This window comes from Pongo abelii, chromosome 17 (genome assembly GCF_028885655.2).
Source record: "Pongo abelii isolate AG06213 chromosome 17, NHGRI_mPonAbe1-v2.0_pri, whole genome shotgun sequence".
NCBI classification, from domain to species: Eukaryota; Metazoa; Chordata; class Mammalia; order Primates; family Hominidae; genus Pongo; species Pongo abelii.
The window spans coordinates 46,148,878-46,163,490 of record NC_072002.2 but is presented as its reverse complement, the minus strand read 5'-3'; the positions used below and the strand labels follow the sequence as shown (position 1 = coordinate 46,163,490).

The following is a 14,613-nucleotide window of genomic DNA, read 5'->3' as shown; positions in this document are numbered from 1 at the left end:
TGGCGCGATCTTGGCTCACTGCAGGCTCCGCCCCCCGGGGTTCACGCCATTCTCCTGCCTCAGCCTCCTGAGTAGCTGGGACCACAGGTGCCCGCCACCTCACCCGGCTAATTTTTTGTATTTTTAGTAGAGACGGGGTTTCACCGTGTTAGCCAGTATGGTCTCGATCTCCTGACCCTGTGATCCGCCCGCCTTGGCCTCCCAAAGTGCTGGGATTACAGGCGTGAGCCACCGCGCCCGGCCAGGCTCACTTTTAGCTGGGATGGAGCCACCACAAAAAGCATGAAAAGTGCTTTCCCCAAGAAGACATCTGCCAGCTCCCAGCAGAGAGAACCTCTCCTTTGTCCACACAGTGGATGGGGTGGGTGGGAAATGAGCCCCTCTTCATGTTCATTTCCAGCCGCTGGGGCTGCCCACTTCAGCGATTGTTGCTTGCTTGCATTACCTTTGTCTCAAGGTGGGGCTTTGGCAGGCTGCAGTCCCCCCTTCCCTTAGGGGCAGCCTAAATTAAGGGTTACATCTCCATGGGTCTCACACCTTCTCTGGGGACCCACTGGTCTCCTAAACTTGCTAATGTCACAGCAGTTGTGAATATGTTAGGGATCTGGTGGTGCAGTGGTGAGTCAAGAGCAGAGATTTCCTGGGCAGGGCAGTGGTATGTCCTGTCTCAGTTCAGGCCTGAAAGGAGGGCGGGCATGCCTGTGTGAGCTGGCCACCCACATCCTTGTCCCTGGGACTTTCTCAAACTGCCACTGTTAGTGTTGTCCTGGATCATGAGGGCAGAGGGACTCACATCAGTTGGATGGTGAATAGATGGTTAGAGGGGTGAGGGCAGCAGAGAATTACTCCCACTTACCCTTTCCATGGGGTTTTGTGTTCCTCAGCACTCGATCCCTGCTAAACTCTTGTTGTTTTTCTTTCCTGCACTCTAGTTTCTTTCCATGGGTTCTTCATCAGATCCTGGCTGTCTTTTCTTAGTTTTCTGTTTGGATCATTAGTTACTTTGATCTTTCTGAGGAGAACTGGCATCTGAGGTCCCTAGTAAGTGATCTTTTTTTTTTTTTTTTTTGAGATGGAGTCTCGCCCTGTCACCCAGGCTGGAGTGCAGTGGCACAGTCTTGGCTTACTGCAACCTCCGCCTCCTAGGTTTACGCCATTCTCTTGCCTCAGCCTCCTGAGTAGCTGGGACTTCAGGCGCCCGCCACCATGCCCGGCTAATTTTTTCTATTTTTAGTAGAGATGAGGTTTCACCATGTTAGCCAGGATGGTCTCGATCTCCTGACCTCATGATCTGCCCGCCTCAGCCTCCCAAAGTGCTGGGATTACAGGCGTGAGCCACCCCTCCCAGCTGTAAGCGATCTTGAAGAAAATACTCTCCTTTTAAAAAAATTGATACATAATAAACATACATAGTTCGGGGTATACGTGATAATTTCGTACATTCATATAATTTATAAAGATCAAATCAATGAACTTGGGATATCCATCACCTTAGAGCCATTCAAATTCTCTATTTTGAAATGTAGAATAGATTGTTGTAAACTATAGTCACCCTGCTGATCTGTCTAACACTAGGTCTTATTTCTTCTATCAAACCATGTATTTGTACCCATTAATCAACTTCATTCTCCATCACCCACTCTCCCTGGCCTTTGGTAACCACCAGTCCACTCTCTATTTTCATGAAATCCACTTTTTTAGCTCCCACGTATGAGTGAGAACATGCAGGATCTGTCTTTCTGTGTACCTCTTTTGATTTTTTACATTGATGATGTTTATTGCCACAAATATTGCATTCTTACTGCAATACTCATAAGATTTTGGCATTCCTTGCAATTTTCTATTTTGAACACACATCTTGTATATCATTCTGGTATATTATTAATCTCTTGCTCTTCTTAAGTCCTGCAGTAAATGCACTGAATACCAGGAAGCATGCCCCGACACTTGCCAACAGCACCTTGAAAAGGAGTCTGTGGTAGCACCTGATGCTGGCAGAGAACCCCGTCATGTCTTGCCCAGGCAGTGTTTACTGTGCTGCTGTCCTAGCCCACTGCTTTATTTGAACTGCGTGAGGCATAACCTTTCAGTGGTCACAACACTGGCCAGTGAGTTCTGGCAGGCAGGCAGGCAGGCTGGGATCAGCATGGTTGGTCCAGTATGTGAATTTTTAATATAGAAAAAAAAGTTTATATATTATTAGACTTTGTACTGTGGAATACTGTGGCATATGTGTACTCTGGCATATGTGGCCACATACATTCAATGTAGGTCTCTGATCGTAGGCAAGAAAAAACTTTGATAAATGTGTTTGTTGTTTTACTTAATATGGAGAAACTCTTTGGAGACATAGCATGCTTCTAGTTAAAGTATGAGAACATTTTTTTCATCATAATATTAGTGAAATCTGACCATTTTAGATGTTGAAGTTTGTTTACATATTCCTTGCCTTTTTCCAGAAAGAAATTTAAGGTAGATACAGTCAAGTTGAGAAGTAAGCTCTTTCCTCTGAAGTTGACGTTTTGAAATTGTGGCTCAGAGAAGTAGTGGGTAAATGTCAAAGCAGTCTGGTCTCCCTTTTCCTCCTTTAGGTACCCTACTCCTCTCTAACACACGCACACACACACACACACACTGGCTCAGGTAACTTAATCTATATCATTCCATATATAATTGCGAAGGGATTATCATAAATGTTAGTTTTATTTTTTTCATTATCCCAGTCTCCCTTAGAGGTAGAACCAGTTACTTAATTGTTTCTATGTGTGTGTTTGCATTTGTTTTTTCTAGTTCAAACAAATTTGGAGTATAATACATTATTTTGTTTATTTTCTTACAGAAAAAGCATGCTTTACGCTGTTATTGTCAAGCTATGCAAGTTTACAAAGGAAAAGGCTGGTCTCTTGCAGAGGATCACATTAATTTCACTATTGGGCGCCAGTCCTATACTCTTAGACAGCTGGATAATGCTGTGTCTGCTTTTAGGCATATTTTAATCAATGAAAGTAAACAATCTGCTGCTCAACAGGGGGCTTTCCTCAGAGAATATCTTTATGTTTACAAGGTGAATGCTTATTTTCATTCATGAGTAGATATTAAAACTGTATTTTAGTGTGAAAGTATTTATTACCATATCTTAGGATAGTTTTATTAGAATATATGTAGTTATCAGTCATAAAAAAGCTGTGGCAGGCTAGGCTTCTTGGCTATAGATCTTGGTTACATCGCCCCTTCCACAGTTCTTGAAAAGAGAATTTTAATATTACAATGAACACTTGATTTGTGGCTGGTCTTAGAATCTTAAAAAAAAAAAGGATTCCATGGGTTTTCTGGATTCTTTATTCATCATGCTTTTATAGACTCAACAACTGATTTTACAGTTGGTTTTAAGTGGGTTCTCTTTACCATCCTTTGGAGATGGACATTCTATGTTCTTTTCCTTGTGAAAGATGAGGGGGTATGGATCTGTGGAAAGTAGGCTATTATGGTGCAATGGAGAAAAATTAACAGGAAGAAGGACTGTTTCACTGAGGCAAGCAGATAAACATGTAAAGCATTGTTTTATGGAAAAAATGGGAAGTTGTAAATTTTTTCCCAAGGTCTATGAATAGTGCATATTATATCTGTCGTGCAGAAAATAACTACCCTTAGGGTCTAGACTTTATTAATTTGAAATTATATGGGTTAGAATTTTGGCAGATAGGATGCTATAATGAGTCATAAGAAGTAAAACGCTTACTAAAATAAGTTTTGCATATTTAACATCCAGGTAATTAGCTGAGTAACTTCAGTAAGATTCTTTTGAGACAAAATAAATATCTGAAGTGCTTCTGAGTTGTAAAATTTTATGACCGATATGTGAAATAAAACTAGTAATTGTATATCTTAATATTCTTGCTTAACATATTTTTAATGCCTTGTGTATTAAGAAACGAGGAAACAAATAAAAATACAATTTTCACAAAAACTGCTTCTTTTTTTCCCTTTTATATTTCTCTCAGAGTGTAAGTCAGCTGTCACCAGATGGTCCTTTGCCACAGCTTCCTTTACCATATATTAACAGTTCAGCAACACGGGTTTTTTTTGGCCATGACAGACGACCAGCAGACGGTTAGTAAAGTTTTATTTAGCCTAATTACCTAATGACAACTTTAAAGAACTTCTTTTCCTTTCTCCATTTAAAAAACGATGTGTGGTTGAATATTTGAAAATTAATAGCTCAGCTGGGCGCGGTTGGCTCGTGCCTGTAATCCCAGCACTTTGGGAGGCTGAGACCGGCAGATCACGAGGTCAGGAGATCGAGACCATCCTGGCTCACATGGTGAAACCCCGTCTGTACTAAAAATACAAAAAATTAGCTGGGCATGGTGGCACATGCTTGTAGTCCCAGCAACTCAAGAGGGTGAGATAAGAGAATGGCGTGAACCCGGGAGGTGGAGGTTGCAGTGAGCTGAGATCATGCATGACACCGAACTCCAGCCTGGGCGACAGAGTGAAACTTTTGTCTCAAAAAAAAAAAGAGAGAAAATGAATAGCTCTCTATTACTTCTTCTGTCCTGCACCTGAAGATAACTACTATTTTGGTGTTTTTCTTTCCAGCTTTAAAAACTAAAAAGAATGAAAACAAAACAGTTGTAATTACGACAGCTTTTCTCACATAAAGAATGCTTTTGTTATTATATAATCTTCATAAACTTTTAATGTTAGTAAGATATTCTATTCAGTGCTTATAAAGTACTTTAACATCCACTTGATATATATATACTGTTTCCATCTTTTGCTTATATAAAATTATATTGTGGCCGGGTGTGGTGGCTCACACCTGTAATCCCAGCACTTTGGGAGGCCGAGACGGGCAGATCATGAGGTCAAGAGATTGAGACCATCCTGGCCAACATGGTGAAACCCTGTCTCTACTAAAAATACAAAAAACTAGCTGGGTGTGGTGGCACGGGCCTGTAGTCCCAGCTACTCAGGAGGCTGAATCAGGAGAATCACTTGAACCCAGGAGGCGGAGGTTGCAGTAGCCGAGATCTCGCCACTGCACTCCAGCAAGACTGTCTCAAAAAAAAAAAAACAAAAAAACAAAAAACAAAACGTATTGTGATGGACATCTTTGTAGATAAAATTTGTTTTTTAAATGTCTTATGGAAATTTTCAAATGTACATAGAGGTAGAGAACAGTTACCAATGTTCTGCTGTTCTTGTAAGACTTTCTTTAGAATGCAGGATGATTTCTTTAGGATTGAGCCCTAGGATGGCAATAATGGAACAAAAGTATAAATATATTAAGCTCTTCATTATCTTACATTAAATAACTCAGAAACAGTCAAATACTACATGCTCCCATTGATAACTGGGGTTGGAGCTAAATAATGTGTACACATAGACATTGAGACTTGGGAGGGTAGGGAGTGAAGGATGAGAAATTACTTATGGGTACAATGTATACTATTTGGGTTATGGCTACACTAAAAGCCCAGACTTTGCCACCAGGAAAATATGTCTATATAACAAAACATTACTTGTACCCCCTAAATCTATACAAATATATTTTATATAAATGCATATATTTTAAAGCTCTTGATGGCTGTTAAACTTTGTCATTCTAAACATTCTTTTATTTGAATTTAATCAATATGTTTCTCCTTGAGATATGATTTAGTATTTTTTTTAAAAAATTGTCATATTCATAGTAGCATTGTTTGTAATAGCAAGAGTGAAAGAAATAGAGTTCCTAATAGAGGATTAATTGATATACTTTTGTATATTCACGTAATGGATTCATGCTGCAGTACATGAGAATTCATGCTAATTCTACATTTCCCACAACTTGATGCTGAGTGAAGAGTCAATTACAGTACAAGTTTCAAACATAAAAACTAATTTTATGCATTTTTAAAATATACTTATGTGGTAAGATCGTGGATGAAAATGATACACTTTAACTTTGGAATACCTCTGAGAAGAAGTGATGCCAGTCGGGGCGAAGGAGAGTAATAAGATTGAGGGTGGTGCAGAGAGGACATTGACTCTACCTGTGATGTTTGTTTTATAAAAAATATTTGGGATCATAGGCGAAAGTTGACATTTGTTAAATTTTAGTATACAAATATTTGTTATATTAGTCTCCATGCCTTTTCTGTATATTTGAAATGTTTTATATAAAAATTGCTTGTGGACACTAGGGAAAATACATTCTTTCAGAGTCAGGAGGAAAAGAACATCATTATTATAAGCAAAATCCAGATAAGCTAGGATTAATGAGAGGATATTTTTCACTCAGAATTAGAAATAGGCAAGAGTGAATGTATATATATATTTTTTTATTTCTGTACCTTATATCTATTTAAAATATGTTTTATTTGAGGGCAAGTCTTCATAAACGTGTTGTTACAAATTTTTTTTAGGTGAAAAACAAGCAGCTACTCATGTAAGTCTTGATCAAGAATATGATTCTGAATCCTCTCAGCAGTGGCGAGAACTTGAGGAACAAGTTGTTTCTGTGGTTAACAAAGGAGTAATTCCATCCAATTTTCATCCCACACAATACTGTTTGAACAGTTACTCAGATAATTCAAGATTTCCACTTGCAGTTGTAGCAGGTGATATACTTGGATTTTTATTTCTTTTTTTTATTTGTTTTGCTTACAGCATGATGAAGATAATTTGTTGTTTGGCACACATAATTAGTGCTGGGGAGGCAAAAATAAATTAGGAACTCATAATTTACTGAGCTGCATTTATAAAACCAGACAAGGGGGACTCTTCTACAACTATTTGCAATGTGATGTTGGAATATAGAAGAGGGAATGGCATTCTTTAGTACAGAGAAATTGGGGAAGTCTTTTCAAGGAGGTAATGTAGTATTACAACTGAATCCTGAATACGTGAACATTTATAAGGTAATAAAGGACAGTCTAGGCAGAAATGCAGAGCTATGAAAGCAAGATGCACTTAGAAAATCGAAGCTGAGAATGAGGTGTGATATTTATTAAAGTTATTAATTTAGGCCTTTTTTTTAATAGAACCAATTACAGTGGAAGTGGCTTTTAGAAACCCTTTGAAAGTTCCACTTTTGTTGACTGATTTGTCATTGCTTTGGAAGTTTCATCCTAAAGATTTCAGTGGAAAGGATAATGAAGAAGTTAAACAACTAGTAAGTTATTAAAAGGTATTTGTAATTATGTTTCAGTTACAGCCTAACAAATGCTGTAGTAACATTTCAGTGTACTCTGTTCAGTGAGCTATACTTCTTTTTGGTTTATTTTTCCTTAGTTATAAAAATTATGATATGTACTTATTTTTGAAAATTGAAAATACAGAAAAACATAAGGAATAGAAGTGAAACCATCTGTCTTCATAATATTTAGAAATAACCACTTTAACATTTTGCTGTGTATCTTTCCAGTCATTTTGTTTTTCTTTTTTTTTTTTTTTTTTTTTTTTTTGAGACAGAGTCTCGCGCTGTTGCCCAGGCTGGAGTGCAATGGCACAATCTCGGCTCACTGCAACGTCTGCCTCCCAGGTTCAAGCGATTCTCCTGCCTCAGCTTCCTGAGTAGCTGGGATTACAGGCTTACCCACCATGCCCAGCTAATTTTTGTATTTTTGGTAGGGACGGGGTTTCGCCATGTTGTCCAAGCTGGTCTTGAACTCCTGCCCTGACCTCGTGATCCTCCCGCCTCAGCCTCCCAAAGTACTGGGATTACAGGCATGAGCCACCGTGCCCGGCCTTCCAGTTATTTTCATTTGTATGTTTTTCCCACATATTTGGGATTCCTTCATACTGTGTATGTTGCTTTTTATATTCTGTGTTGTTTTATAGGCATATTCTGATATCAAAGTGTCTTAATATTTTATTTTTGCATAATATGCCATCACATGGGTGATTCATAAGCTATTTTACTATCTTTGATAGTTTTTTTGGCAAGTTTCCATTTGTTGACTGTCACGGCAATACGCGGTGCACTTTTTTGTGCATGGCTTTTTACCTTTAGATTATTTTTGTGGGGAAGATTCTAGGGCATGAAGTGAAGATTTTAGGGAAAAGTATTGTAGTGCCCTGCTGGTTTCATAAAAGTTCATACCAATGAGCTTCTTACTAAGCAGCATATGGGTTTGGGTGTCTCATCTTTATGACAGTAAGCAGTATTACTTAAAAACTTTGTTGATTTGATATTTTTAAAATGCCATCTTAACTGTTTTATTTTCCATGTCATTGATTGCTGGTAAAGTTGAAACTCTTTGTTTTTCCTCTTTTGTGAATTGCCTATTCGAAACTTCATTTATATTTTTTTCTTTTCATTTCCATGTCTAATAAGTCCTTTATGTATCTAAGATACTTAATTTTGAAGCAGAAATGATGTGGCCAAATAGTTTCTTTATTAATACCCACCTGACTATAAATGAAATAACTTTAATTTATTAGTTTATTCACCAGTATCTATTATATAACTTGCTTTTTTTATACTCCCTTGCTAAATGCTTTAATAATGTGGCAAAAAAAAAAAAAAAAAAAGGATTTTGGAACTGGGAAATACCCCAGCATTTTGGTGCTCAAGTGTTTTGATTTTTTCAAGATTGCCTTATTTTAAGTCTTGCTCTAGCTTAGGCAACACAGTGAAACCCCCATCTCTACAAAAATTTAAAAATTAGCCAGATGTGGTGGTACACATCTATAGTCCCAGCTACCTGGGAGGCTGAGGTGGGAGGATTGCTTGAGTCTGGGAACATGCTGCAGTGAGCTGAGGTCATGCCATTGTACTCCAGCCTGGGAGACAGAGCAAGATCTTGTCTCAAAAAAAACCATAAAACAAGTAAACAAACAATAAAATTAAATAAATAAGTCTTGCTGGTTAAATTTGTTGAAGATATTTTGTATTATTTATATTCATTGTTAATAATTTGAATAAGATTTCCCAGGCTGTATTCTGACTTGAATTTTAGCAACTTCTGCAATTTTTCTAGTCTTTTGGGTGCCTGGAATACTCATTAGAAGAGTATGAGCAGTTAAACTTGGAAACGTTTTTTAAAAAGATTTATTAGCTTTTTAAGTGTATTAGTCTGTTCAATATGGGAGATTTTAAAGGAGGTTTAAAGTTAAGTAAATATTTTCATTTGTATGATGAAGTATTTCTTAAAATAATATTTTTCTATAAATTTCAAACTCTTTGGATTTTTTCATGACTAAGAAATGAAGAAAATGGACTAAGATGGTGATGGACTAAGATACTGAACTGGAATGTAGGGAGTTTTTTGTTTCTTGTGCTAAATAATGTCATGGTAAAAGTATATAATAGTGTTTATGAGGATCAGGTTTATCTCCAGTATGAGCCAATTAGCTCTGCTTTGCTACATGACCAGAGAAATGTCATTGCTTTGGGGGAAACAGGCCTTTTTCCCCTCTCTCCCACTGCTCTTATTGTCTACCTGTCTTTCTTTATCATGCTTAGCCCACCATTACCTTTTCTATGTGATTGACCAATTTTGAAAAAGAGGCTGGTCAGAGCAAAAGAAGAAATTTGCTGTTATTGTAAGATTAAATTAAATGACCATTTGGCCATTGTTGACTATGAGCAGCTAGGTATTTTCTCTCAGGGTTTTATTATCTTGGTGGCGGCATCTTTGATATGCTCCCCTGTTTTGAAACAGAGTCTCGCTCTGTCACCCAGGCTGGAGTGCAGTGGCACCATCTTGACTCACTGCAACCTCCACCTCCCGGGTTCAAGCGGTTCTCCTGCCTCAGCCTCTTGAGTAGCTTGGATTACAGGCGTGTGGATAGTGGCATCTTTGAACCGATTGCTTATCCTTCTCAGTTGAGTTGGACTGAACAAAATGAAAAAAATATATATTGAGTGCCTACTGCAGCCTGGGTCTACTCTAGGTGTGGAAATAAAAACACTTTGTGTAGAGCTTAGCATGTGGTAAAAACCAAGTAAATGCAGACTTTAGTGTTATTGTTTTGAAGTATTGATATATAGGAGTGTTAGTAATCTGATACTTTGTTCATTAGAATGTATAATTTATGAAATTTATTTTTTAGATTACAAGTGAACCTGAAATGATTGGAACTGAAGTTATTTCAGAATTCTTAATTAATGGCGAAGAATCAAAAGTGGTAATTATTTTATTATTTCTCTGCTTTATGCCTTTCTGAAAGTAAGGTGAAAACAAATTTTTAAATAATCTTTATTCAGTTTATTTTATATTCTAGTTTTCTTAAGAACTAAAATTTGGAAGATTAGGAAATAGGAATTGCTCAGGAGGAAATTGGTGGTTTGCAGTGGTCTTTGATTTGTTAGTTTCCTGAGAAGCCTGTTGCTTTCTTCTTGATATGCTTTTTATGAAAAGTTATTATTGAGGGTTTAGGCCTATAATTGTTAAATTTAGAGATTTTCTTTTGAAGAAGATGCTTTTCATAAATTAATTGGCATTTTAAAAGTTCAGGTCATGAGTTTATGTTTTTGCAACATTATGGAATTAGGTATTGTGCTATTTAAGATATTATGAAAGCATAATAAGAGTGACTTAAATATCTCCACAGGCAAGACTAAAGCTCTTTCCCCATCACATAGGGGAGCTGCATATTCTGGGAGTTGTTTATAATCTTGGCACTATTCAGGGCTCTATGACAGTAGATGGCATTGGTGTTCTTCCCGGATGTCACACAGGTAAAGGCTATAGCATTGGTAAACAATTAGAAAACTTTCTTAAATCATTCCATAGAATAAAATGAACAAAAATGAGGTATTTTCTAAATAGGTTTAATGTATTGTTAAGTAAAGACATTTAGCCAGATGTAAGAATGACAAATTTAGATTATTTTAACCTCTAACATCATCTCTAGCATCAAAAATAAACAACTTGATTCCCTTCTGATATATTTTCTTTTGTTAATTTTTAGACTGTATGTATTTTTTTCTGTTACTGATCCAAATTTAGTAAATTCTAACCAAATAAATTCTAACCATTGATTGTCTGCTGCCAATATAAAAACCATCTTAATATGTTCTATTTTTTGAATATTTCCTTTTTATAAAACATGGAACAAATTAAAGACCTATGTTTTCACATCACTGGATATTAAATACCTTAAGTTGTATATTCTGTCTTGAAAGAAAGAGTAGGGCTTTAGTGTTAATCTGATATTCTTGGTCCACTATACAGTATATTCTACACATTTTTGAAGAGTAAAACTACACGATATGTGCATTTAACATAGTTTTCTTTGTTTTTTAAACTCAGGGAACCCTTCAAGATTTAACATTACCATGTAATTACTGTATGTAGTTATTTGAGTTTAAGTTAAAAAGATGCTAGGAGAGGGAGTTTACCATGAAACTTCCTACTTCTGGCTCATTTAAATAGATATGTCTTATTTTACAACAAATTAAGTTGAATAGTCTTGACAAACATGAATTTAACATTTACAAAAGCTGATTATTAACATTGAGAAAGTGGAAACACTTGGAAAATTTGTTGGTTCTTTTAACTTTCAATTAAATATACTTGCCTGAGTATCTAGGATAATTCAGTACACCATTTAAGAAAAATAAGTGAAATGAATCCATAGAAACTAAAAACATTTTACTAAAGAAAAAAATTTGCACTAAAATTGAGTAAGGTATTCTGCATTTTAGTACTGTATTTGTATTTTTTGGTTGACAAGTACCAGACAAGGTTTATTTATAATTTATATCATTTATAATTTAAATTATTTATAATTTTAAAATGCTAATTTATTGCATTTTTAAAGCAAGATAACTGGATATTAAGAGCTTTTTGAATCTCCTTTCTTTTCCCACTTGTATGTAACCAGGATCTTAATCTAGTACACAAATTTATGGTTGTCAGTAAAATATAGGTAGTTGTTTTATTTAAGGCACCAAATATATGCATTAAAATACTTTATATGTTATTGTATAATATTAATGGGAAGAGACTCTGAATTAACTGTTAAAATCCTATCTTCTAAGCAGAGTTTTCGTGATTTAGTGTAGCTCATTATTATGTAAAATGCTAATAAGGATTTGGGTCACATGAAGTGTGGGAATCAATACATTTTATATCTGGCTTGAGATTATTACAGTGACCTTCAGCACATTAAAGGCTTTAAGTAGTCCTGCAAGAAAGATAGTTGTATACTCTAGCTTTTTTCACACATACATGCACTATTTTTTCACACATACATGCACTACATGGAGGCTTTTGGGAAAAATTTCACATGAATATTAAATAAGTTTAATTTTGAGAAAACTATTTAATTTTCTTTGTGCAGTCTCTTGAGAAGATTCAGTTATTTATATTCCAGACATAATTCAAATTAGTGTATATATTTGAATATCAGTAAAAGTAAAAAGTTGACCTTTTCATTGTTTTCCACTTCTTTTCTTTGTGAATAGATACCCGTTCTCATGGCCTAAATTAAATTGTTGGACCTAAGATAGTTACTCTCTCAGGTTTTGTTAGTTAATAGGCACATGGTTAAATACAGATTTCAGAGGGCTTCCTATTGAGTAATGTGTAGTCTTTTTTTGCAAAGTAAATCTAAAACCAAGTGAGAAATTAAGTAGCATACCTTAGTTGGTGTTAAACGTGGAATGAAAATATACTAAATTCTTTGATTAATCATGTTAATCAAAATTGTCTAGGATTTTTCTAGAAATAATCTGAAACTTACAATATTCACATATTCAAGTTAAATTGATGTCAGTTAACATACCAAATTATTTTAGGGCATTGATTATTTTTTATTTCAGGAAAATATTCCTTGAGTATGTCAGTTCGAGGGAAGCAGGATTTAGAAATTCAAGGTCCTCGACTTAACAACACAAAAGAAGAGAAAACATCTGTTAAATATGGCCCTGATCGACGTTTAGATCCCATAATCACAGAAGAAATGCCACTGTTGGAGGTATTTCACTTTTTAAAATTTCATGGACTTAATTTATCTATATGAGCAAATATTTCGGGTAAATTAATTTTAGGCTCTGAGGTTTTTGATATTACATTGAACTATACTTTTAAATTATTATTAAGCTAGTGTTAAATATATTTAATTCACAATGTAAGGCAATCATGCAAATTGCCATTAAGTCATAGCCAGGCTATAAAATATAACCCTCAAAATATTAATAGAAATTGGGAAAAATACTTCTAAAAAAAACCACTCTGGATTTTAAAAATGAGTGACTCTTTTTCATAAGTTATAAAAAATAATTTGTGAATGAATGCTTATAAAAAAACTTAAGCAATATAGAAGCATCTGAATAAAAAGCAGTATTTCTTCACCTTCTTATTTTTACCTTCTTCCTATCCTACTTTTATACCATACAAATTAAAAGTTGCAAAAGATAGAAACTGTTGCTAGGTAGTATAGCCAGAGAAAGAGAAATGTATTATTTAGTTGAAGGATCTTGTTCTGTAATACTAAAGTATTATAATATTTTATAGAACATATATATTGTATAATATATAATATAAATATATATTTTTATATTTTATAGAACATATTATAATAACATTATAATAAAGTATTATAATATGTTCTGTAATACTTTAGTATAATACTAAAGTATTATAGAACAAGAAGTGGCAGAAGCTCCAGGGAGTTTAAGAGCAAATGTTTTTAAGCCTCTAGAAAGCATTGCTTTTGATATAACCCTAGTCCAGCAACTTTCAGTCTTTGAGCCACTTCAGATTTCAAGTTTCTAGAAGAAAGATGTGTTCCACTTTGGATCAGGCTTATACCTGAGGAGCAGGGCAAAGGTGGTAGGGTCATTGTAATGTAAGGGTGAAAAAGGCCCTTCCTCCCACATCCTCAAGTTATTCTAGTAGAGGGTTTACAAGGATAGCAACATACCTCCAAAAGTGCCAGTGATACCAAATTGCTGTTTATCTTTCCAGACTTTGCATTGTGCACTTATATATAGTTTTAATAATTATAGATGCAATCATACTACACATGTTTTATCCTGTACTTGCTTTTTGTCCTTAACGGCTTAACTCAGTCTTCTTTTTAACCGTTACATATGGTATTCTTTTATTTGGATATACTGTAATATATTTTCTTGCTCTTAATGGGTTTACTTCTAGTTTTTCATCAATACAGACAATTCTGCAGTAAATATCATGTATATATTTGGTCCATGTTCTAGATTTGACTAAACTTTAAAAATGGAATTACTGGGTGGAGAGATATATAAATTTTAAATTTTGCAATACACTACAAAATAACCTTCAGCAAAGCTATAGTAAATTGCACTTTTCTTCAGCGTGAGAGTGCCTGTTGCCTCACATCTGTGCCATTCTGGATAACATCAGTTTTTGTTTTTTAATGTTTGCAAATCAGATTGAAAAATGATGTTTTTATTTACATTTCTCTGATAACTGATAGGGTTGATCAGTGTTTTTTGTCCGTATGATTTTTTTCCCCTCCATGTGTCCATATGATTGCCTGCTTATACTCTTTTTTTTTTTTTTTGAGACCTAGTCTTGCTCTGTCACCCAGGCTGAAGTGCAGTGGCAGGATCTCGGCTCACTGCAACCTCTGTCTCCCAGGTTCAAGCAATTCTCCTGCCTCATTCTCCTGAGTAGCTGGGACTACAGGTGC

At 35.4% G+C, this 14,613-nt stretch overlaps 1 protein-coding gene across 9 annotated transcripts in view; it reads left to right on the top strand.

Annotated features, from left to right (window-relative positions):
• The window catches only part of TRAPPC8 (trafficking protein particle complex subunit 8), a 121,073-nt gene that overhangs the window by 66,045 nt on the left and 40,415 nt on the right, over positions 1 to 14,613 (top strand). For all 9 annotated transcript variants that reach the window (XM_054537767.2, XM_054537765.2, XM_063716876.1 and 6 more), the window contains exons 13-19: positions 2,840 to 3,064; positions 4,002 to 4,110; positions 6,411 to 6,605; positions 7,029 to 7,159; positions 10,045 to 10,119; positions 10,546 to 10,672; positions 12,761 to 12,915. In XM_054537767.2, coding sequence (XP_054393742.2) covers positions 2,840 to 3,064; positions 4,002 to 4,110; positions 6,411 to 6,605; positions 7,029 to 7,159; positions 10,045 to 10,119; positions 10,546 to 10,672; positions 12,761 to 12,915 — 1,017 coding nt within the window. The remainder of the gene's footprint in view (positions 1 to 2,839; positions 3,065 to 4,001; positions 4,111 to 6,410; positions 6,606 to 7,028; positions 7,160 to 10,044; positions 10,120 to 10,545; positions 10,673 to 12,760; positions 12,916 to 14,613) is intronic.